Source organism: Penicillium chrysogenum (assembly GCF_028827035.1).
Source record: "Penicillium chrysogenum strain IBT 35668 chromosome Unknown utg000001l_segment0_segment0, whole genome shotgun sequence".
NCBI classification, from domain to species: Eukaryota; Fungi; Ascomycota; class Eurotiomycetes; order Eurotiales; family Aspergillaceae; genus Penicillium; species Penicillium chrysogenum.
In genome coordinates, this window is record NW_026622749.1 from 7,800,075 (window position 1) to 7,824,085 (window position 24,011).

At 47.8% G+C, this 24,011-nt stretch overlaps 8 protein-coding genes across 8 annotated transcripts, besides 3 other annotated features; 3 read left to right on the top strand and 5 right to left on the bottom strand.

Annotated features, from left to right (window-relative positions):
• Positions 1-578: 578 nt before the first annotated feature.
• Positions 579-2,130, bottom strand: N7489_003061 (uncharacterized protein; the record flags this gene model as incomplete). The annotated part of the gene is made up of 2 exons (XM_056708816.1): positions 579-1,984; positions 2,046-2,130. The coding sequence occupies 2 exons, from the start codon at positions 2,128-2,130 to the stop codon at positions 579-581; spliced, it is 1,491 nt and encodes a 496-aa protein (XP_056573118.1).
• A 2,004-nt stretch (positions 2,131-4,134) lies between these two features.
• On the bottom strand, positions 4,135-5,918 carry N7489_003062 (putative AMP-binding enzyme; the record flags this gene model as incomplete). Its single annotated transcript, XM_056708817.1, has 4 exons — positions 4,135-5,040; positions 5,093-5,229; positions 5,283-5,547; positions 5,604-5,918. 4 exons carry the CDS (start codon positions 5,916-5,918, stop codon positions 4,135-4,137), a joined length of 1,623 nt encoding a protein of 540 aa, XP_056573119.1.
• An 811-nt stretch (positions 5,919-6,729) lies between these two features.
• Positions 6,730-7,482, bottom strand: N7489_003063 (uncharacterized protein; the record flags this gene model as incomplete). The annotated part of the gene is made up of 1 exon (XM_056708818.1): positions 6,730-7,482. The coding sequence occupies one exon, from the start codon at positions 7,480-7,482 to the stop codon at positions 6,730-6,732; it is 753 nt and encodes a 250-aa protein (XP_056573120.1).
• Positions 7,483-8,204: 722 nt separating this feature from the next.
• N7489_003064 (uncharacterized protein) lies at positions 8,205-9,246 on the bottom strand (the record flags this gene model as incomplete). Its single annotated transcript, XM_056708819.1, has 2 exons — positions 8,205-9,001; positions 9,036-9,246. 2 exons carry the CDS (start codon positions 9,244-9,246, stop codon positions 8,205-8,207), a joined length of 1,008 nt encoding a protein of 335 aa, XP_056573121.1.
• Positions 9,247-9,853: 607 nt separating this feature from the next.
• Positions 9,854-10,075: a sequence feature (Protein overlapping with rRNA (N7489_003065, KAJ5252655.1) was converted to a misc_feature.).
• A 79-nt stretch (positions 10,076-10,154) lies between these two features.
• Positions 10,155-10,347: a sequence feature (Protein overlapping with rRNA (N7489_003065, KAJ5252655.1) was converted to a misc_feature.).
• A 59-nt stretch (positions 10,348-10,406) lies between these two features.
• Positions 10,407-11,791: a sequence feature (Protein overlapping with rRNA (N7489_003065, KAJ5252655.1) was converted to a misc_feature.).
• Positions 11,792-12,124: 333 nt separating this feature from the next.
• Positions 12,125-14,006, top strand: N7489_003066 (uncharacterized protein; the record flags this gene model as incomplete). The annotated part of the gene is made up of 3 exons (XM_056708821.1): positions 12,125-12,175; positions 12,460-13,503; positions 13,557-14,006. 3 exons carry the CDS (start codon positions 12,125-12,127, stop codon positions 14,004-14,006), a joined length of 1,545 nt encoding a protein of 514 aa, XP_056573123.1.
• Positions 14,007-14,438: 432 nt separating this feature from the next.
• On the top strand, positions 14,439-16,311 carry N7489_003067 (uncharacterized protein; the record flags this gene model as incomplete). The annotated part of the gene is made up of 8 exons (XM_056708822.1): positions 14,439-14,578; positions 14,632-14,678; positions 14,726-14,772; positions 14,822-14,946; positions 15,000-15,258; positions 15,307-15,570; positions 15,623-16,030; positions 16,093-16,311. 8 exons carry the CDS (start codon positions 14,439-14,441, stop codon positions 16,309-16,311), a joined length of 1,509 nt encoding a protein of 502 aa, XP_056573124.1.
• Positions 16,312-16,805: 494 nt separating this feature from the next.
• Positions 16,806-18,560, bottom strand: N7489_003068 (sugar porter family MFS transporter; the record flags this gene model as incomplete). Its single annotated transcript, XM_056708823.1, has 4 exons — positions 16,806-17,193; positions 17,244-18,027; positions 18,082-18,407; positions 18,463-18,560. The coding sequence occupies 4 exons, from the start codon at positions 18,558-18,560 to the stop codon at positions 16,806-16,808; spliced, it is 1,596 nt and encodes a 531-aa protein (XP_056573125.1).
• A 2,103-nt stretch (positions 18,561-20,663) lies between these two features.
• N7489_003069 (uncharacterized protein) lies at positions 20,664-22,560 on the top strand (the record flags this gene model as incomplete). Its single annotated transcript, XM_056708824.1, has 4 exons — positions 20,664-21,042; positions 21,095-21,410; positions 21,464-21,843; positions 21,902-22,560. 4 exons carry the CDS (start codon positions 20,664-20,666, stop codon positions 22,558-22,560), a joined length of 1,734 nt encoding a protein of 577 aa, XP_056573126.1.
• Positions 22,561-24,011: the final 1,451 nt, after the last annotated feature.

Genomic DNA, 24,011 nt, shown 5'->3' on the forward strand with positions numbered 1-24,011 from the left:
TGACTATTGACATTTACCTTGATCGTCCGGCAGCAAAGGCCCACGCGTTGTTGATCAACTACGGCACCAGTGATGAAGCATGTTTGGATGTGATTTTTGGTGTTGTCCAACCTGAAGGGAAACTTCCTTTCGATTTGTCCTCGCTGGAGGAAGCCGTGCGGTCCTCTCGCTCTGATATATCCTTTGACACGAGAAGTCCGACCTCCCCCTTTGGAGATGAACTACAACACGGATCTTGCTCTATAGATATATAATTTTAGAATGCTATGTGGACATAGTTCGGAGGAAGTTTCATGATGAGGTTCTAAGCCACCCGAATAATCCGATGACCATACAATTATAAAGACAGACCGCTCTACGTAAATGTCCTAGCTACCTTCCCGAATTGTACCATTGCGAGGATTAGGCCCATGTCGGGGTCTTGTCGTATCAGGAGCTTCTTCGGACATTCCGTAGATAGAGTCCTAACAACAGTAAGGATTCCAATATATATGCGCACAACAATCAGAATCAGTGATGCATTTTGACAAAATATGAAATAACAAAACGAACAGCCAGGGGAGGCAAACCTAACTACCTCAAGAATTGAACCACATCTTAGCAATTCGCCACCCCTGTCCGTAGTGTACATCAATATAATACCTCCAGGAACTCATCCCAACGTGAATAGCCTGACATTCCCAGTCAAGGGTAACTGACGCGTAAGGACGTAAACTGAGTCTATCTACGATATCCTCGATAAGTAGGCCCCCAACAAGAATCTCACAAAAGGAGAGAAATGCAAGGATGGCAATTGGTCCTGGATCTCCCTCCCGTAGATCGCTAAGAGGCGAACTATTGCCTCTCTCGAAAAATCCGACGGTCATCGTAAAGATAGGGGCAAGGGCCGCAAGTGTCAACATGGAGAAAATAAACCAGACAGCGAATACTGAGTATGGATGCTCACCGGTGAATTGATACAGAGGATCAACGAACAGCCAATTGCGAGCGCAGATCTCTGTCGCTGAGCAAGTCGAGGCTCCGGGCGAAGCATCAATTTGAGACTGCACGCAATCGTAACTTGGATTTGGCGCACGTTGGCCCCATACAGAAGAACCAAGTAAATCGATGGGAAAATTGACATGCGCCACGTAGCACGAAGCAATATACTGTATCACCGCTAGGATGTAGAAGATCCACCGTGCAACCAGCTGCCCACGGCGGTTTTTCCCAAATGCGCATGAAAATGGATGAAATCTCAACAGACCGGCATATTTCCAGGGGATGACCCAGCCGATTACAAAGGGTGTGGCAGCGCTCTCTGGAGCGCCAACCAGTTTCCCAAATGAAATCCACCACCAGACGAACGAACATAGATCGGCGATAATAAACGGCCAACTGTACCAATGTATATCACGGAGCCCTTTGCAGGACCTATTTTCCGGGCTGTACAACGCTTTCTGCTGTAGCCAAAGCTGTATCAGCGATCCTACTAGAAAGCCAGCAGATGCGGCCCAGCTAGTGAGGACAGTCGGCAAAAAGGCCAAATCGCGCGGAGTAGACGGAATGACTTTGTACTCATTAAAGCAGCTGATGACTTCGCACCAGTCCGAGATTAGGTTGCTGTCATTGTCGTATACCAGATCACTGCTGAGGAACCCGACGTTATTGTCCCTGAATCCAGTTATATCATCAGTGACGGATCCATTCAGAGCGACCCGTATGGCGGCACAGTCTGTCGTGGATGCTGGTGTACTATAGCATTCCTCGAATCGAGTGTTTTTATAGAGAGCGTATCCTGGGCTGTCGGGGCTTGGGCTGTCGGGGTTGTAGCCGCCAAAATTCGGGGATTTGACAGCGAACATGACGGTGAAAGCTATCGCGACTCCCATGAAGCCGATCATTAGGAAGATGGCAGTCCCTATAAGTCCCCAAATGACATTTCGCTTCAATGTTGTGTCCACCTTCTTCGGTATCGGAGGGAATTTGCAATCGACGACGATACCTAAACAAATATTAGAGGGTGTATTTCAAAAGGCAGTAAAGAGTGAAGCATAAGGACATACGTCTACCAGAAGCAGTGTGGTTATTTTGGATTCGACCATACTCATAGTCCGTTGACCCAGTCCGCAAATTCGCCAGTCGCGGCATGATGAAGAGGCAGGATGGTTATTCTGGCTTAGAAGTCATAAATCCGAGGGCTACCAAGTTATATAAAATATTCATTCTAAATTTGCCCACTGTTAGAGTCAAATAGGATGCCAAGCTCAGCCTTGCCAGGCCAGGCCAGAATGCGCCTATATTATATCCATATTTAGCCTGCAGCTCGTATGTGTATGTAGCATGTAGCCTTTAGACCCCAAAAAGCTAAGTGCAAGCCTCCACCAACATCTCCGCCCGGCAATGCAACCCCAATACAACCCGATCAACTAAAACGAATAGCACGAAATAAGGCAATGTCAACTCGCTGGCGTCGACATTTCAGCCGCAAGCCTCCCTCTCATGCATTCTGGTGAGTTGCCCGGGCAAGTCCGTTCTTTGCTCGAACTGACCACTCCCCATCGGGCTCCCCAACCAAGCCACTCGTGCCTAATTTTAAACCCCAATATGGTGAAATAATGTAGTTCATCGGAGCCAGTCCCTTAAAATATTCCAATCTAACCGCCCCAGCCACTTAATGTTCAATAAGTCTGACTCTCTCGAATCTTGGCAACTACTAGATTGTGGTTTGTCCGAAGTATCATCGAAGCGCTACCATCGGGAAATGCGAGAAACCCTCTAGGATGGTGAATTGCGGTACCTTCGGGATACCGAATTAGTGCACACGCAGCGTCGCTGTAGATCAACACTTAATTTGGTGGGGTGCAGTGCGCCATAATCATCCACCTGCCAGGTGTTGGTGCACCAGATACACCGGACTTTCAACAAACAAAATGCATTTAAAAACCACTCTTTACAAATAACTACCACGACTATTACCATTGCAGCCTCACGTTCCGCCTTAGCTAAATCCCTTGCTTTTGGAGCCTATACTTCGACTTGTGACTATAACTAGATTCTATTCGTAGTATAGCCCGCTAAACTTTACTATTTTTATTATAACTCTATGTTGATTATAGAAACAGCGTGCTATACAGCATGTATTGAGATCAAAATAATATGTAAAAGTACTATGAATGTAGAAACTCCAATCTTGTATACTGTGAAAAGTAAATGAATGTTTTGTCTATCTTCTTCATACATGGAAAGAAGCATCTATTTATGCTTCTTTTTCGTATATCCCCATTATGACAGATCAGAAAGACTCGGTGAGAACAACGTGTACTCGATGACAACAACGCAGGAACATGTAAAGATATGACTAAAGCAGTCTCAATTGAAATCGATGCAGTGAGATAATGACCTGTATGCTGGCGATAGCAATGTCATGATCAAAGTGCATACAGCCAAGGAATCTAGGCTTCTTTTGGTAGGAGCCTGGATGCCAATTTTTCATAGCAGAGATCTGCAGGATACCCCACGAATTAGGGTTAGCGTTGCAATATGAAAATGGCCAGTATTAGTGGAAATTAACTGGGATTTTCAACACTATACTCCCGGAAACCTATAATATTGGCTATATATTTCAACGTTGGGCCATGCTTGGTACATATCTTACTCGTGGCAAAGCGAGGTTGGAGAGATGAAAATGGAGGGGAGAAGGATACTTGTAACTTTTTCGGTCATGATAGAAAATGTACCTTTTGCTATACGGGCTGAATATTCGGGTGAAGGATATCCAGGTGGGTGAATATTCGGGTGAAGGATATCCAGGTGGGTGAATATCCCGCCCTGAGTGCCCTGAATAGCGAGCCGCCCATGCCCAAACCGTGGGCGCTAGGTGCCAGCGGTCATACACGTGCTGTTGTATGTTTTTGTTTTTTTGTTTTAACACCTGGGCATTCTGTCTTGTTGACTGAACCTGGCTTATAGTACTAAAGGATACAGAAAGGACAGGCGATAATTGTTACGATCTAATGTCCCATGCCAGATCTGTTTTATTTATTTTTCTTTCCGAGGTTGTTTGCTTCGCTTAGGTGTTTGCCTGAGAAGAGGCGGTTCCCCGTCTTTAGTATTTTGAATGGAGTACTCTCTTGCTCTGCTCTGCTCGTCAACCTACTCAAAGAGAGCAGAAACCTCATCTCTATACAAGTTCAAAGTTTGCATCCTTCCAACACTTCCTTTAACCGTTCGAATGAACGGCTTTTCCTTCGTCGCGATGATAATTCGATCGGTAGAAAGTTTCACACAGTCGTGAACCAGAGCATTAACCTTTTCAATATTCGGCTGCAGAGTATCAAGGAATTGATCAAGCGAATCCCCCTCGGCCGCTCCAGGATATAACTCGATAAGCAACACCGGTGCCGAATGACCATGTCCACCAATCAGCGCCGACTTGACGGCGGCATGAACTTCAATCTCAGGTTCAAGACGCGAAGCATACAAGCCCTCTCCGTGAGAGAAGCTCACATGGTCATCACTGCGACCGACGATCTTCCATAGACCCTTATGCTCAGGATGCTCGATCCACAGATCAGAAGTCGGGTAACGATCAAGATGTGGATATAGGCGGAAAATCGACTGTAGTTTGGAATCTGGTTGGCGCACAAAGACAAGCTCGTAGAGATCATCGAAGCGGTGCTCGAAAATGGCACCAGCGTGTTTCTGGAAACTAACGTAATCCCATGCCTCTTTCTTATCGTGAACTGATGTAAGGTATCCGCCGGATTCTGTGCTGCCAATAGTTGGCACAACCTGGGTATGAGAGATCAATATATCTCCTGCCTTGGCTGACAGAGGTGCGCCGGCGTAATGAACTGATTTTAGGTTCCGCAAGGCATTGGTGCCAGTAGGTGTCAAGCAGAGCTCCTCGATTACCGCGGGCGTCAACAAGGCAACTTTCACTTCCCCATATCTCAGGATATCTATAACAGTCTCTGGGGTTGGTAGCGTTGGCGGACCAATAACTAAGGTTGTATGGACAAAGGAGGTTGAAGCTAGCACTAAAATCATGCCAACCAGCTATATCTTTGGTTAGTAGTGTTTTTGGTGAAATACAGAAGTGATGACGCACATGTAAGGACGGCAATGGCGTGTACAATCTCTCTTGGGCAAAGTGGTGGGCGAAGCAGTGTTCGAGGTCCGGAGTTGCGGCTACCATATCGGCGACGGCCATCATTTCATGAGTATATGTCAGTGGTTTTGGATATCCTACGCGACCAGTTAGTACACCTGTTTTGAAGGTACACGAAGGAACGACGAACCTGTCGTCCCCGATGTGTGGAAAACAAGCCAAGGATCATCTTTCCCTTCTTCCCAGGCCTTGGTGTAGGTATATATGGGAGCTTCCGTCTCCTTCATAAACTCATCAATTTCGGGAACGGTCATAGCTTGTATATGAGGTGCATCCTTCAGTACGGCGCCAACCTGCTTTTCCAGAGAGGACGGGCGCAGGTACAGAGTACACCTCTTTGCTTCAAGGATTTTCCTCTGCGCCTCGGGTGTAATAAGTGGCGAAGGAAGTACCAACTAGATTCGTTCCATTAACAAATTTCCAGACTCGAGAGACTTGCATTCCAACATACCACTTTTTGCAGCTTTGCAGCGGCAAGGGCCAGGATCGGGTAGCGGAGATCCTTAGGGCCGGCATATGCAACACATTCGAATGCTTCGGAGGTTTCGGGGAGATTCTCAGTCAACCATTGTGCTGCATGGTTGGCGTAGTTATTCAACTGTCGGAAAGTGATGTTCTTGAAGCCTTGGGACAAGTCCTGGTCGTCCACTGGGACGGAGACCCACGGGTTGCCTGAATCATCGCTGGCTCTGTTCTCAACGACTGAAATGAGAATGCGCTCTCCATGTTTTACTCCTGGAATGGGAAAGATATCGGACAGGGCCATGTTGTTGATAAACAGTGCTTGGGTGAGAAGAGGGATCTGTAAGATGAGCTTACAGCAAAGGAAAGTAAATAGACAATGTGAGACAAGTCAAACGGCCCCCATCTACCCCTCCCCCCGCTTTGCGACCCTCAGCTCGCAAATTATATACGACATTGTACAGACACATATTGTCTCATAATGACTCACTAATCGCTGAAATGTAGGATGATAGAAATGACCCCGACCGTCAGTCAAACACCTGCTAGAGGTAAATGTTCAAGCGCTGTCAGTCGCCGCTTGCAGAAACCCAGACCTATCCTGGAGGTACTGGAAAGTAGAATAACACAGATTCTGACTCTTGTACGTTCGTGCTTTTCTTTTCTTTTCTTTTTTTTTCCCGGACCTCGGAGTTCGTGTCAGATGGACCACTCACTCTTTTTCGGTTTTGGAGATGGGAGAATATCGTTTTCTTTCTTCGACTGAGTATGTCCATATCATAGTCCATATACCATATGGCTATGTAACGATGTACCACAGAGCCTGTAATCCCTTGTCAAAGGCTATAACTAAATGACTACCAGACAAGACTACTTGTGTGGGCAACTACCTAGGTAAGACCTCAGGTTACCCGCTTACGCGGCCGACTATGTTTTGTAATCACGGAAACCACCCTGTTAGTTATCACGAGATACAATAATATGCAATTGGCCACTGCCAGAAAAGCACCACATGTGCAGCCATATCGCCTTTCACATATTCATATGTACGTTTATCCGTACGTGGAAGTCTCTCCCAGTGTGATAATGACGGCCAATCGGTGACGGCTGGGTGGCTAGACCATGGCCCAGTTGTCTTCTTCGCTTGCCAGCATGCCAAGGTACCATAGACCCATCAGCACAGTGAGCTCACCATGTCCCCCAACTCCCCAGGGAATTGATCTAGAGACAGCTAGCCGGCCATTTTCGTCAAGACGTTTGACAGCAACAAGTTCGGCGTTGGTAAGCACAAAGCCATGGCGCGCATTGTGATAGCTCATATGGAAGTTCACTTCCGACAAGACTTGCTTATAATCGTCTTGGAGTGTAGGATCCTCCGAATACTGGTATTCGGAACGCCATTTTGATGAGACACTTAAGACTCCTGGGGCTCGGTTCTTGATGTTGGGAGATGTCTCACCGAAACTAAAGAACGCAGTGTCTGGTCGAAACTGCTCGATGTATGCTGCCGAACCCGCCCCGTCGAAAAAGACAGGCACAAGATTTAGTTGCTGAAGCTGCGGTGCGAGCTCCTCGAATCCGGCCCGCAGTGCACGCCTAACACGGGGGTGAACCAATTCGCCAAATCGATACAGAAAGTGAGGTTTATCCCTAATAGCAGGAGGAGGGGATGGGAAGGGATCGGATACAATGTGCTTGGAGTTTAGAATGCCCCCGTATCGTTGAACGATGGTTGTATAATTGAATTCCGGCCAAGAGACGTCATAAGTAGGGTTCGGGTTCGTTGTATTCCGCGATGGGGCAGTACCTTGAACGGGCACTGCAGGGAGAGCAATTGAGAGATATTGCAGAAGCGACTGGTTGCTCATATTGACTGGTATATTATCTCAAGTGGACAGGCCCTAGGAGAGTAGGCCCAAGGTGGTGAATAACTGTCGGCAGCTAATCCAAATAGGAACGACGCAATCTTCCAAGGTTCCTTCGATCGGGAAGCTTGGACCTCCCGAGGTCACCTGGACGCGGCCCCGGCCCGGGCCAGCCCCGGGGCCCCGGGGAGGTTCCAGGCTTATGTAACTTTACTATTATTTAGGTACCTAGGTATGAAAAGCTCCTCATTTCTGGTGTCTGCGAACGCGACTTCGTTCCGAAATTCTATGGCTACATCGATCTGGATCCGGCCACCATTTTTTCAGACTTTTCACACATAACAAGTTTAATCCGAAGGAATATTGCCAGAACACCTTCCAAATGCAGAGAGTTTGAACTACGTGAACTACTGAAACCCTCTCTCCTCAGACGATCGAGGCCATGAAGGATCCATAAGGCAGGCGTCCACCACAGAGACATCTACACTAGGAGCGTTCTCCTTGTTCGTGGAAATCCCGATAGGCTGATATGGACGGACTCTGATGTTGCGAGAACCTTCATCGACCCTGGACTAAAGAGCTGGCCCGGTCTGATAACGAAACTAAGCGCGTGAGGGGATTTGGAGACCTGCAGGTAAGGGTACTTCAATGCAGTCAGCATCCGTAGAAGAAGAGCAAGGGTACTGAATTTCTAGCAAATGTAGGAATGTAAAAGTTTGCATGAATTATTCAAAAAGACTATGCCTATACCAATCGAAAGTGAATCCAATTTGCTCCGGCTCGCCCAAAGAAAGCTGGTGAAGAAGTCCACGTTTCTCTAGGTCCTGACAAATTTCCTTTTTCAAAATGAATTGTTCTCCTAAGCGGTTATGATTCATGTCATCACGATTGCTTCCCGTCGTATCAGATCTTTCGTTCAAAAGCATATTCGTGTGCGCGGCTAGGTCTGAGACCGTGGCGTATTTATTGTGCCAACATTTGGCGATGATATCGTCAATCAGAGGATTGCCATCTAGATTGGGAAATTCCATGCTCTGTAGTAACTCCACGACTTTAGGACCATGGTCGTAAGGATCTTTGGTGAGACATCGATCTCCGTAGACTTCAAAGCCGTAGTTTATCAAATAATAAATGGAGCCAAGAGCGAACTGTTCTGTCCGAGGGCCAAGAAAGCCAAAAGTTCCACGTTCTCCTTGGTCTAACTCATTACTATTGAGTATTCTACCATACGGAGCCATGCAAGCTTCGTAATTGGTCCCAATTTTTGCCGTACAGTCAAAATCGGATAGCTTCAGCCGGTCACGGTCAAGTAGGACATTTTCAGGTCGTAAATCACCATGGGCAAGATTGAGGGATTCCAAGAAAGCGACGGCTTGAGCGAGATCGTTCATCCATTCTTTTCGGAGTGGAAGAGGTTCTAACTTTTCCACTATAGTAACAGCCATGGTTTGCTGGTCTCGTATATGATTTTTTTGCATCCTAGAAAAAAGCGACATGTCTAGGATATAGATTAGGAGACAATCTAGTTATTAACTACTAATAACTAGGGGTCGCACCTCTCATATACTTAAGGAAGATGCCACTACCTGAAAATAGAAAACATTGCACAATAGAGGGGCAAGGTGGGTTTTGAGAGAATATTCGGTATATCTCGACCTCTTTATAGAATTGGTCGTTCAAATTCTCCTGACTTCGGGACTTCGACCACGATGCGAGGGTGGACTTCGTAAACGAAAGAGATACCTCCGCCCCAGATCCAGTGCACATTGGAAAACTGGCGTTGGATATCCATGGTTGAAGAATATGCCGTGAAAGGTGAACAGCGGTATTCTAAGAAGAAGGGATAGAAGCAAATCTTCTATATTTGGGAAAAGAGAAGAGAGAAGAGAGAAGAGGGAACCTTGGAAGGAAGTAAGGGGCGCGATGATATAATCAAATTTGATTGGTTCAACTAACTGCCGAGTGACTGCGACGGGCAGACACATCTACTGGCGACTCCAAACACAGTCGTCTTCTAGAAAACCCTGCTTGGGATCTTGTATATTCGAAGTACTGTTGTTAGGATAGATTGAGAAGATCGTAAAACGTAGGAGCATTGGATAAATCTGAGCTCTCGTAAGCTGTATTAGCCTGCCATCTATACACTGTAGATTGATAGTATCGCGAACCTCAATAATCAAGATCTATACAACGATACGTTGGTTGCCTTCAATGTAGACATGAGGCTCAACTATTTACAGACGAAGCAAGTCAGTACAGACCCAAAAACAGGACTCGCCGGCTCTCGTACCTAGCTCGAATTGTAGATAATTCTGAGGCAGAAGTGCACAGATATAGATAATGATGAAACAGCCCTATTATATATAAATATAAATCATGACGTTGATAAAGACGGAGAACCAAAAATAAAAAGCAAGACAAAAACAAAACAAAAAACATACAACAGTGAGGATTCGCTGGTGGTCACCCACCCAACTACTAACTCACCGGCGTGTGGCTTGAGTACGGCTGAGCGGACGGGAAGCCCTATTTTCCACACCCTATGGTCGTATGTATCATGTTCCGTGTTGTAGAGAATTGTAGTATACGAATGCAGCTATTTAGGTGACTGTGTTCGGGAACGGGGCGAAGGATGGCCCAAGAGGTATCTATTTTCCCGAAAATAGGTCCATCACCCTTATCAGCTCGACCCATTTCGTATCATTCTGAATAGCAATTTTCCCTTCCCCCGTCATGACCTTATATTGCTGCGGAAATGAAGTACCGTAAGAGTACCCGTCTGTACCATGAATAAAGGCACAGAGATCCTGTATCCAGTCTGACATCAATTCACGCTCTTCAGGAGTTGGGCCGTGTGTCAGTGAGTAGCTGAGCAGAGGATGTTAGCGATATGAAGAATGCAGGAGGACATATAATTGATAGCTTACTTCCAAATAGGCCGATCCATAGCGTGTGTGACCCCGAAGGAAGCCGGGGCAATCTTCTCCGTTATGAACGATAGTCGGTACGCGATCATGTATCGCCAGATATTTCCCATATCGACGCCATTGTCCGCGAGGACCTTGACTAGGTACCGCGATGGAGCTCTGACCTGACCATCAGAGACGATCTTTCCAAACAGGTCAGCCCACTCTTGCTTGTTATCTGACTTTGGGAGTTGATAATGTTGAAGCAGGCGTTTTGTTGTCGAAAGAGGGTAGTAATTTGCGAGTTGCTGCTGGAGGGATCCCCAATTCGCGTCTGGACAATTTGTGGCCGCGTATAAGGTCTCTTCATTGAGAACCTCGCCGATGAAGATGCGCAGGTTCCGTCGCTTGAACTCTCGTGCAAAGGAGCCACCTCGGTAGTAATCAAATATCCCTGGTTTAATAAACAAATCGTCCGTTACTGGACGAAAGGTGTGGTTTTCGAGGTTCATGATGCCGGCACACAAGTCCCCGGCACTTATTCCGCGTAGGAATTCAAGCTTTTCGACTCCACTTAATGTCGGTGCCGCGCCAAAGTACGTGCACAGCTCTTCAAATTGGGCCTCACATTCCTGGGGCGTCTTTGGTTGTGTTGGGATCGCATTAGAGTACATGACCATGGAGCGAAAATGATCACTTCCAGCTGAGCGAAAATCGTACAGGGACTGGGCGAGAACTGAGTAGGCACCTGCACTTCGCCCTGCCAAGTGGATCTTACTAGAGTCTCCTCCGAAGGCCTCGATGTGCTTATGGATCCAATCAATCGCGAGCCGCTGATCCCAAAGTCCGTAGTTGCCTGTCGACATCCCCTCGGACTCCTCCAGGAGGGAATGACAAGCCAAGAAGCCAAAGACGTTAAGCCGGTATCCCACTGCAACGAAAACAGCCCTGAGTTTGCCAGTTGAGATTAGTTCTGTTGGGTCCATGCTGGCTTCCTGGCTGGGATCCCCGACCTGGAACCATCCACCGTGGAACCAGACCATGACAGGCCATTTTTCCTTTGGATCTTGGAGGTCAGGAACAGGAGTCCAAATATTCAATCGAAGGCAGTCCTCATCGTAATCATGCTTGGGAGCATGCTCGCTCACCACTTTCGAGTAATTTGGCTGGGGGCAAACCGGTCCAAATTCCGTGGCGTCATATGGGCGAGCTGCGTCGGATGAGTACTTGTAGGTGTCGGGAAGAGGCCGGGGCTTCCGCCATCGCAGGTCCCCAGTGGGAGGTTGCGCATAAGGAATACCTGCAAATCTACGTGACTTGCTATCGAACTGTAGGCCCTTTATATGTCCTCGGTCGGGGAGGTTGACTTCACAACCTGTGGCTCTGTAAGAAATTGTATTTCCCATGGTCGGAACTTCGCGTGAGGAGAGATACGACGAAAAAGTCTGCGAGGGGAGTGAGGTTCAATCCAAGGACAAAGTAACTTATCAAGGAGTTAGGGTTGATAATAGGAAGATGACTGTGATTGGCCAGAATAATCGACGTCGGGAGGAGATAAAGACGGGATAACTCCGGACTTGGCCTCACCACGACCCACATAAACTCAGTCGTTGCGGGGTGACCAGAGGATATGCAAGTCCGAAGTCGGGGTTCGTGAGGGTAGAGGACCTGCGTTTGCGGTTCGTAGCGAGGTCTACTCCGCACTCTCCCTGCCTCTCTTCACTTGAGAATGGAAACCAATGCAAAACCCCGTCGGCGTCGAACGGAGCGTGGGCCCCGGTCCAAGAGCGGTAAGTACTAGTACCGATACCCACAGCGAACCAAGCTGATACCATGTGGCCTAGGTTGTCGAACGTGCATTACTAAAAAGGTGAAATGTGACGAGCAACGTCCACTATGTCGCCGCTGTGTTCGCCTTCGGCTGCAATGTGAATGGCCTGTTTATCAGCCTTCCATGTCAACCAGAAGACGGGGCCTCGGCCCTATCAAAAGCCGAGATGCTTGGACTCCTCCACCCATTCTTCCAATACGGCAGAGTGAAGCCGAACCAGTCGACCTAAACAACCTTTCCCAGATCCAGGAAATCTGTGACTCCATAATCGAGTCACCGACTCCCGGTGATCACCACCTCGAGAGTGGGGCCTTCGACATTTGGTTTGATACCGGTGAGACAGCCAGTCAATTGAACGACCCAGCTCAGGAAACACAGCCGGTCGAACAAGAGAATCATGCACAACTCTCTATCTTGCTTTCTCCGCAGCTGCCCTTCAACTTCCAAACCACACCGGCCATTTTATTTGCCCGCGACCTAGGGCCCAACTATGCTCACTCACTTGGGAGTAATGATTCACAGGCGGTATCATTTTATCGTGCTGTCTTCGCGCCTCTAAAATCGACCCGAGAGGCAGCGTTGTCAGCACACTTTTTGTTCCTTGACCTCGCAATGCAGAATACCATGGCTCTTCATTTTCTTCTCGCTGTTTCCCATAACGAACTGGCCATTCACCTGAGCCCCAGCAATAATCCTCCACAAGAGTCATGGAAGCATTTCCAATACGGATCTGAGATATTTCTCGCGGCGCTCAACCCTTTGACTCGTTCGACTCGTCCAGACCATGTTGGCACAATGTTGTCATTCCTATACATGTACATGTTCTGGATGCGCATTCCTCCTCTGAATGCCCAGAGCCTGTGCCAGCTGAGTGTTTCCGTACTCACCTATGTCAAGAGTCATAGATTGTATGAGTTATGTGCAGGTTCTGAGACCTCATCCGCTGATACTGTGCTCCTATCGCGAATCCTCACTTATCTCTACGACCGCGATGGATTCTGTAGTTTCTTTGGCTGCGGAGGCGCTTTTGCTAGCTATGGTAGTGAGCATCATGAGAAGCGTCATCGGATCTGGCAGTTGTCGAAGTCTATCTTTACATCTTCAGATCGCCACACCACCGCCTCAGCAATGCCTAGCACGCAATGGCCATTGACCTCACACATTCTGAATGTCTATTTCGAGTTAATATCGATACATCATGATATTAACTGCTATAGTCAGGCCGTTGAGGCCCAGGTGCCTCGATTACTGAGAAAGACCAAAAGAAACCTCGCTAGGGCCCAGGAGGTAAGTCTCGATTCTGTTCTTGTACACAGGTTGTCACTGAACTCAAATTATAGGAATGCAAATCCCTTTCACATCTTGTCAAAGAATATAAAAGACAAGGAAGGACCCCGCCACTTATGGCATTGGTTGCTGTCACGTTCTTTCACGCCATCCAAATATATTTTCATCGCAGCCGCGACTCGTATTTTGGTCAGCTTCCAGTGCCCAATGAGATTCAACAAACCTTGAGCCAGCTTATCAGTGCTGCATTTCACACTGTTGCGACAGGGCCAGTGCAGCTCCTCGAACGGTTCCAATGGTCACTATTGATAGCTGGGATGGAAACACATGATCCGGTTCATTTAGAGTGGATTTTGGCGAATCTCTCGGACCCTATCCTGAAAACTTTACTGAATATGGTCAAAGAGGAGCAAGAACCACCCAGAATCTCGATCAAACACTTGAGACGTATCATTGATCCAGTTTCTCATGGTGATATTCCGGGAACGTTGTTTCAATTGTAATCTAGTCAAAAGTGTGTCCCTTCGTTATAAGACTGCAACTAGGCTAGATATTTATGAAATTGTGTAGATAGTGTACAACTACCCTTTTCTAGCTATGGTCCTATATTCAGAGATAGAAAGATTGTATTCTAAGAAACTTTAGGCTGATACTTGGCCCGATTGGGGTTCTCCCATCTTGGCATTCCGTCGATTAAATTGACCAACCACAGCCATCAAGGAGATATCCAATAGTGCGGAGTCCAGATTAACCACCGAACTGTCCATTCAGAGCGTCTCCATGCGACTCTTCCTATTTCCCCGTTATCTGTTCCTTCCAGGTTCCCCGGGTTCTCTTCTATATATGACTTGTACCATCCCTTTCTCACGGACAGTATTTTCGCATATATTTCCTCTACTGTTTCCCAGTGGCATTGAGACACATAACATTCTACTATGAAGTCAGAGGACCTCCCCAACGAAATTCCGAACACCAAAACAGATATAAAAAAGGAAAACGTATTGGTAGAATATGGCACCACCGAAACACTCGCTCCAGAAGATGAGAAGAAATTGATCAGGAAAATTGATTGGCAGTAATCACTACCCTCTCCTGGAAATTTGGAGCCCATTCTTACATGGCTGGCAGTCTAATGCCTATCTTGATTACCTCTTACGGCCTTCAGTATCTCGACAGTAAGTCAAATCTCCTCGAGACCATGGGTTGTAATTGACCGGAATAGAGACCAGCCTCGCATACAGTGCGATACTTGGACTTCGTGAAGATCTTGTATGCTCACCATAACCCAAACTTTTTACCTCCCATTAACTGTGAGCAGAGCCTTGTTGGCCAACAATATAGTTGGTCTTCCAGCATTTTCTATATTGGCTATCTTGTCGCATCCTACCCAATCTCACTCGGCTTTATACGATTTCCATTGGGAAAATATCTCAGCGTGTTAATGTAAGCCAACATGATCCTCATATTGGAGACTCACACTAATCTCACAACTTCAGTTTCCTCTGGGGTGTTATTTTGACCCTCCATGCTGTCACCAATGACTATGCAAGCCTCATGGCGCTCCGGGCGCTTCTGGGTGTATTCGAGAGCGCTATTAGTCCCGGATTCTCCCTAATTACGGGGATGTGGTATACCCCTCGCGAGCATGTCTCGCGACACTCTATCTGGTTCGCAGGGAATGCGATTGCCAGCATTATCGGGACTTTGATTGCCTATGGCCTTTTGAGTTACGAGGGGAGCTTACCTCAATGGAAGGTTAGATCCCTCAATGTGTTGATGGAGGTCAATCGCTAAATGTAATAGCTTCTGTTCCTTCTTTTCGGCCTCATTACTGTCGCCTGGTCGGTCGTGACATTTTTCTACTTACCAGACTCCCCGCAAACCGCCCGCTTTCTTTCGGCTTCTGAACGGGAGTTTGCCGCCCTACGTCCATACAAGTTCCAAAGGACTACGCAAACCAAATCCTGGGACAGGGGGCAGTTTATAGAGGCCCTAAAGGATGTCAAGTCTTGGTGGTTCTTCCTGTTCTCGTTTGTCATTTGTGTGCCTAATGGAGGCACGACAAGCGTAAGCATCATATCTCATCAAAAGAAAATACACAAGTCTAACAACAGCTCAGTTCAATACCCTAATTATCAATGGTTTCGGCTACGACAAGTTCCAGACAATCCTGATGGGACTACCCGCATCTGCCTTCCAACTAGCCACGGTTCTTCTATCGGCCGTCCTAAGTTCCACGATTCGGAAGTCCCGCCTGATCAATCTCGTCTTTATTTTCCTCATGGCAATGGCTGGAATTCTCATGGTCAAGCTCCTACCATCCGCTGACAAGTTATCACGACTCGCCGGATTCTGGCTGGTCATGGCAGTTTCCCCTGCATTCCCGTTGATGCTATCACTGGCAGCGAGTAACATCGCTGGCTTCACGAAGAAATCGACCGTCATGGCCATGATATTCCTTGGCTATTGCGCGGGCAATCTGGCCGGACCCCAATTCTTCATTTCGGAGGAAGCACCTAGCTATCACGTATGTAGCCCTGTTCTTCAATGGAAGCAAACGAGACGACTGCTAATGCACTTCGTTTACAGACGGCTTATACTACGATCCTGGCTTGTTACGCGATTACTATCGGTCTAGTCATCGTGTTTCGGTTTTACCTCGTGTGGGAGAACGCTCGTCGGGATAAGGAGCAGGGTGTCAAAATTGATCCTGAGGAAGTTCGTCGCGTCAACATCAGTACAGACGATGATGTACTCCAGGTGGACCAGACGGATAAGGAGAATAGGTCCTTCAGATATATTCTGTAGCCTTCGAGTGGCTGGTGCTCTGGCCATTAACATTCCCGAATAGTGGTATATCCTTGAAAGAAATGAACTGCTCAGGTGGCTAGTGTTAATGAAGGCATAGTAAAGCGTAATCTCTACATTATGACAGCACTCCAAATGCGAACCATATCTACAAGCTAGACTATATTCTGCATCGAACTGCTTGTTAGGGCGGGATATGATTCCATACTTGGCTTTAACGAATGAGGGATCATGGCCTTATTCAAAGGAGGGAGATCACACCCACTAAACGGTAATATTCAACGAGAATATCAAGTACAATCTCCTCAGTTGAACAAATGATCCTGAGACCGGTCCCAGGCTTGGCTGCCGAAAGATTCTGAACAACAAAACAGGGCCGAAGTCTCCATTTAACGCAATTCCCACAATACGAGATCTGCCCACGGAGACCCACATTCCTTCAGGCTTGTCTTATTAAGATCCATCTGACAGTTCCAAGGGTGCGGTCATGTGGCCTAAGCCTTCTCTTCCTCGACACGCTCGTCATGCTGACTCTGGCCGACCGATCCTCGCTTTTGGTTGACAATCTGCGTGAAGGTGACAGATGGCTTCCAACCAACTGATTTCCGCGCGGTGCTGACTTCCGAGTAAAGCTCATCCACTTGCTCCAAGGAAAGCCCCTTAGTCTCATAGATAAAGAAATACACGAAAGAAATGCAAAGGAAGCAGCACCCGAACCAGACGAAGAAGATTTTCGACTGCAGATTGGCGTTACCCGGGCCATAATTCACCAGGTACGGGGTAGAGTAAGCGATGGCCCAGTTCACCAGCCAATTAGTAGCGGTGGTCATGGACAGACTCTTAGCACGAATCTTCAAAGGGAAAATTTCGCCAGTGACAACCCTACTCTCATATTAGCTATCTTATAACCCACAGAATCAGTGAGGACTTACCAAGCAATAGGTCCCCAGGATGCAGCGAAGAAAAAGATGAAGATGCAGATGAATGCTATCGCAGCTTTCTGCGCCGCTGCGTTTTGCACAATTATGTTGCCAGCGGCATCTTGGCCAGTGGTCGTTGTTCCCAGAACAGCGACCAGAAGCTGGGAGATACACATGCCAACAGCGCCCAGTAGGAGAACGGGCCGGCGGCCCCATTTATCGATGGCGTAAAGACCGGGAATAGTTGAAACGACGTTGACGCAGTTTGTGATAAGGCTGATGATGAACTCGTTCTCGAATCCGGAGTTTTTAAAGAACTGCGTGCCGTAGTAAAAGATGAAGTTGATGCCGGTCAATTGCTGTAGGGCTTGAAGACCGCAACCAGTGAGTAGCCGCTTTCCCAAGTTCCCTTGGAAGCATTCGAGGTAACTGGGCTGGCCTAGACTCATTTCATAATCGTGATTCGCTTGAATCTCAGCAATCTCTTCTCTGACCGCGGGATGATCTTCAGGTAGACGTCGAAGCTTCGCAAGGTTCTTAGTGGCCCTCTCGTGGTGGTCTTTTTTGATAAGGTACCGTGGGGTCTCGGGTAGGATAAGCATTCCAATAATCAGCACGATAGCCCATGCAAATTGGACGGCGATTGGGATGCGGTAGGAACCGGTGTCATTCCGACTGTGAGTTGAATTGTTGACGACCGAGGCCAACAGTAGACCAATAGTAATGGCTAGCTGGTATGATCCGACGATGAAACCACGGATCCACTTTGGCGCCGTTTCGGACTGGTATAGAGGAACTGGTATCCTAATTAGTAGGGAAGGTCATGACCTAATAACTTTTGGGTATGTACTCAGCGCGGAAATTAAGCCCACACCAAACCCAGCAAAGAATCTACCAGCAAGGAACAACGGGATGGAAGTAGCAGCTGTTTGTAAAATCACGCCGAAGTTGAACACCCAGCTAGAGGCGATCAAGCCCCATCGGCGGCCTATGGTGTCTCCCAGCGGAGCTGCACAGAGAGCACCAAAGAATGTTCCGGCCGATAGAATGGAGACAATAGCGGAGGACTGGCTGGAAGTAACGTTGAGATGCCCGGTAGCATCTCTATAACCGGTTGAGAAAAGGTCTTGCCAGTGCGGCATAGCAAGGATGCCACTGATGGTCCCTGTATCATATCTGATGGAAGAAGTTAGGTAAATCCAAGGCTCAGGCCGCGGGATGAGGAGCGTACCCAAACAAAATACCTCCAAAGGCCACGAAACTAGAGATAACAATGGCTGGCCATGACGCTCCGGGTACGTCCTCGGGTTTCTTTAGCCAAACCCCCATGGTGTTCACAGACTAAATCGCAGATGTGTAAATGTGAAGACGTGAATATGATTCGGAACAGCTTTCTGGGGGAGGCCCAATGCCGTATCTTATATCCTGTAAACCAAGAGACCAAAGATTTTTCGATTGCACGTCTTGAACCGTAATATATTGCCCCATTCTGTTGTTTTGGGGGTCTGAGCAGCAAACAAAGTTTCCGAGGCGCATTTGAGGCACTGAAGCCGACAAACCGAACGTCTTACCCCCCAGGAATATTTAATTTCTGCGGGGTTTCGCCGACGTACGCTTTCTAATTGCCTATTCTGCCAATCAGCTTCAATCGGCGGCCCTGGAAGTTTTCCTGGGGAGCTGGCAGGGCGGACCAGCCACTTCCGAGGGTGACCGACCCTGTATTGCATACCGCTGGGGTCGTCATGAGTGTAGAATGCGGACATGCGGGATCGAATCATCGGCCTCGGCCGTCACTCCTCCACGGGCTGTGCGGGTCAAACACGGGACCGGGGTTATGTACAGGATCTTTCGGTGTCCCAGGCCTAAGGTCTCTAAGACAAACTGGGATAGCCTGGATAAAGCTAGAGTCCAAAGCAGATGAAGACTCCCCTCTGGGCATACAGTACCTAGGATACCTAGAACCACAATAGTTCCCTGTTACTTTGTAAACAACCCGTGTAGTGTAGGCATCATGGAAGAAGGAAAGTCAGGAGAGAAGCTTGCAATAAAGTTTAGAATAAAGACCCTCAATATGTTATGCACGTCAGAAAAGAGGTTTATTACGCGAGTTTTACAGTTTGCTAAAGTCATGGGACATGGGGTGGATTCCCTCCTAAAGTTCAGATTATTCTTCGTTAACATCCCCGAATTGTCAGTTCATTTTAGAGCAGGTATGGAACATTGCCAGGTCGCTGACTTCTACTAATTCTACATTAGGTCCTTTCCCAGTTTTAGATATTTCAGCATTTCGAGTAGATCCCGACCCTCCGAAGAAGCCGGGATGCAGATCCACCGGGTTCCCCATGGGGTAGCGGGCTACGCCGAGCGGATATCTCTCCCCTCTCCGAATGGACACACCACCCGAAGATGGCCCGAAATTTCTCCTCGCTCGGCGAATTACCAGCAGTTCCAGGAACATAGCAGAAAGGGCCTCGTGACAGTGGAGTTCGATGTGGGCCGAGGAACCCCCAGACGTTTTGGCCCATGGGGAGGCAGAGCAGTTGGCGTGCTACAGGATGTCGAACCAACACGAAAGGTACATATTTTCTTAGAGTGCGTTTGTAACGGCCAGCGCATTCTTCCCGAGAGGCGAACCGCGATGGCTCTAAGGAGTTCCAAAGAACACCTGCGTTACTAGTTCACTCGGCCCCATACCCATCGTGCCGCCGTTAGTCAATATTGCGGGGTGAGAGTTCGGATTTCTCCGAAGAAACACGGCGGACGCTACATCGTAGGTGCTGCTAAATTCATCTGCTGTTGAAACCTACCCCAGCAATCCCTCTAAGTAGAGAATAACGTATTTCACAAGCGAGTGGCGCGCACAAGCGAGCGGCGCAGTCCAAAACATATAGTAAATGCGACATATTCCATATTTATATTTCAACCACCAACGCTTTTATATATTCTCATTACTTGCCGATAGTAATCGATAAGGCTTATTAGCACTATATATCACTTTCAAGAAATACGTTAGATAGAAGATAATATGTGCTGACGGAATATCCAGACACAATTGGGTCATTCCCCGATGGCTCAAATTAACTGGCTCATATATATAAGGCCATGTCGCACCAGCATGTCTAACATTGGTCTTCATAGCAAATCATTAGCCTTCGCAATCACCTCACCAAGGCAGTTTCGTTATAACCGGCTTTCCTGTATATACATACATGTAAGGGCTAGTACCGTAATGATATTTGACACATCATATGGTATTTTTGCACTGTATCGTATATCTGAAAGGTCACGATGTATCGCCATGCTTCCAAATGGAAGTACTGAAATTACGATGAGTAAATTCCGAACCCCTAGCTTATTCCCATGATTCAAGAGCTTGGCTGCCATGGACATTCCCGCTTATCTTTTCACCTTCCTCAACCCCCCACTCTCAAAATGAGCCTGCAAGACTCACATCACAGTTTCCAGCCAAAGCCTTCCTATAAACAGGGTCTTCTGGAGCCGGCACTTCGGAACTGGACAATTGGGGATCTACTCCAGCGTCAAGCCGACCAATTTCCAGGCAACATTGCGATTTCCTGCCCCGGCACGTCAAACTCCATCACCTATCGCCAATTGAACGACCGTACCAAGCTTCTTGGAAAAGCTCTGATAGCAAGTGGAATCTCCGTTGGAGATCGCGTTGGCATCTTTGCAGGAAATGTTTTAGAATATGTGGAGGTTGCGCTGGCAACTGCGCGCATTGGAGCAATCATCGTTCTGTTGAACACCTTTTACACAACGGAGGAAATCAAAAGAGCCCTTCGATTTACTGGTCAGTGCATACTGGTACAATTGGGAACGCAATTTTTAATCTCAATATATAGGGTGTTCATTGCTATTCATCACTGAGAGCCTTGGAAAACGCAGTCTGTTGCCATGCATCGATCAACTCAACGAGATAATTGAAAACCAGAAGAGCGAGTTGCCAGATCTCCGAAGCATGGTTCTTCTCTCAGGACAGTGTTCAAAATCGTCCAATCTGCAGTCCTATGCGGACTTTTTCAATATCCCACCGAACGGTGCGAAGGCCGCTTCTGCTTGCAAGGCAGCAGAAACGCAAGTTACTCCACAGACGATCTGTAACTTCCAATTCACTAGTGGCACCACTGGGATGCCCAAGGCGGTGATGCTCACTCACTTGTAAGCCTTCCTCGGCACGACGTGTTCGCATACAAACTGACTCGAGGGAATAGTAACGTCGTCAACAATGGTTTTCTAATAGGTGACCGAGTGGGTCTCAGTCCAAATGATACCATATGTTGTCCGTGGCCTTTGTTCCACTCGTCTGGATTTGTTGTTGGCCTGATAACATCACTGTGTCATGGTGCAACTCTCGTTCTACCGTCACCAGTATTCGATCCCGCTGCCACAGCACGAGCACTGATCTCCGAAAGGTGTACTGGACTTCAAGGCGTCCCAACCATGTTCGCTGCTGTTCTCGAGTGGTACCGTCAACGTGGTACTCGTCCGCCACCTCTTCGAACAGGAATTATCGGTGGATCACCAGTTTCCCCGGCTCTTCTGAGAGAGCTCCAGCATGAATTTGGTCTGGCAGACCTGGGTATTGCATATGGTAGGTTCCCGATCCATCTTCAACTTTGCTTCGCACAGTACTAATCTAACCCTGCTAGGTATGACTGAAACCTCCCCACTGAGCTTCCTTTCAAAGGGCTTTGAACCAGAAGGGACCCATTCATGGATGGAAATCTTACCACACACGACGGCAAAGATAGTGGATGCGCAAGGAACCATTGTCCCCATTGCAAGTCCTGGAGAGCTGTGCGTCTCAGGGTATCTCTTGCAGCAAGGATACTATCAAAACCCCGAGAAGACGAGTGAGGCTATGCGCGTGCATGAGGATGGAGTTCTCTGGATACATTCAGGCGACGAAGCAATCATGGATGAGCAAGGACGTTGTCGGATCAGCGGCAGGATCAAGGATACCATCATTCGCGGCGGAGAGAACATATATCCAGCAGAGATCGAGGATCGCCTCAACGAACACCCGGCAATCTCGATGTCGGCGGTAGTGGGTATCCAAGATGCGAAGTACGGAGAGGCAGTGGCGGCATTCTTGCAACTCAAACATGGCGAAAACCCCTGTGCAAAGGCACACATCTCGGAATGGGTTCAGCAAACCCTGGGGAAACATAAGGTGCCAACACTTGTATTTCACCTCGGTGTTGATGGCGTTCCTGGCGATTTCCCTAAGACAGCAAGTGGGAAGATCAAGAAGGTTGACCTGGTGGCCATTGGAACTCAGCTTGTCCGCGGCGCGGGTAAACTGTAGGAGTTTAGTGGTGGGACACCTATACGGATGTCTATCCCTCTGGTCGCATGGTCAATGGTGATTCACAAGGCGGTTCCACTCAAAAGGCTCCAAGGGGTCGGAATATTCTTCAAATATCCCGCGTATCATCCATCGATCTTGGCGTTCTGTCTGTTCTTGTTCTTGTTTTGCTTATTCTATTCTGGAATCTTCTGAAGCCGGTTCGGAACAAAGCTGACTCGGGCTTTCGTGTGGCGTAGCTGAAAAAGTGATTGGCTTGCATATACGTACTGCAGATTGAAAATTTCAAGATGTTTGTTCACTGTGGACCGTGGTAATTTATTCTTGGTATTTGGCTTTCTCCGTTCCAAAACACAATTGTATTCTCCGTTTAAGGGTGTATATAAAATACAGAATACAACCTGTTACAGTCACCACAATTCGCTGTGGTTCAAATCCCTTGATCACCGACTTGCTCATTACCCTATGTTTCTTCGCGCTTCCAAGGATCGCCCTCACGCTGCCATTAACAAGCGCCGGAGACTAAGATATTCTTTCCTTTGCCACCGAGCTTGAAATCCACCTTGCACTTTTTCATGGAGCCCTAGATGGATTGTTCTTTCCGGGCCGAGTCACTTCCCCCGAAAATCCACACGGGAAGTTAGGGTAATTCTCTCCCCCGAAGCGAGAACCATGGAGATACGAGTAGCCAGAATACGACGAAGAATGGAGATAAACGGTGTGTATGTGCTTTTAACTTCAAACGGAATCACGCCGACTTTCCTTATATTAAGTTCACTTGTTTTGGGTATTATTAGCTCATAGCCCTAAGCCATATGTGGCGATCAGTATTACGCTCAATAGTCATTCGACGGGAGCTGCGGTTTGCACTAACCGTGTGGCAGTCACCGTTGTATAGACTTAGGCTGGCGTACAAGACCTGGTGAGAACGTCGACTTCGGCGATGCCACGTATATATCTGGCGTGTAACACGGGTCAAGTACGTCCTGGAAATTCTCAGGTAGGTTTTCCAACTGAAAATCACCGGCGAAGTCCTCGTTACTCATAGGGCAGTATTCGGAATTGTCAATCGTCATCCTCTATCCGGTCTGGTTGACGGTGTATGTGCTTGTGTATGTGGTAACTCCGTGGGAAGAGATGCCAAGTCGCTCCTATTCAGCGTATGACGGCCCTATCTCTCCTCCGAGACAATACGCAGCACCCACTTCCCCCTTCCGTCGCTGAATGCTTCCAGGCTCACAGCATCCCGGATATTTCCTGATAGTGATGTCGCGTACGAAGGGGATTGGGAACGTGACGTAGGACTGTATGGCGTGTACCACTCGTGCTGTGTAGTGACACACCTTTTTCTCGAAAATGAGGAGGCTTTTGATGGCGGTAAGCTGTTGCATATTTTCTTCTTGGACGATTGTGGCAATGTGGTGAGACAGTGGCGAACGGAGAATGGCGGC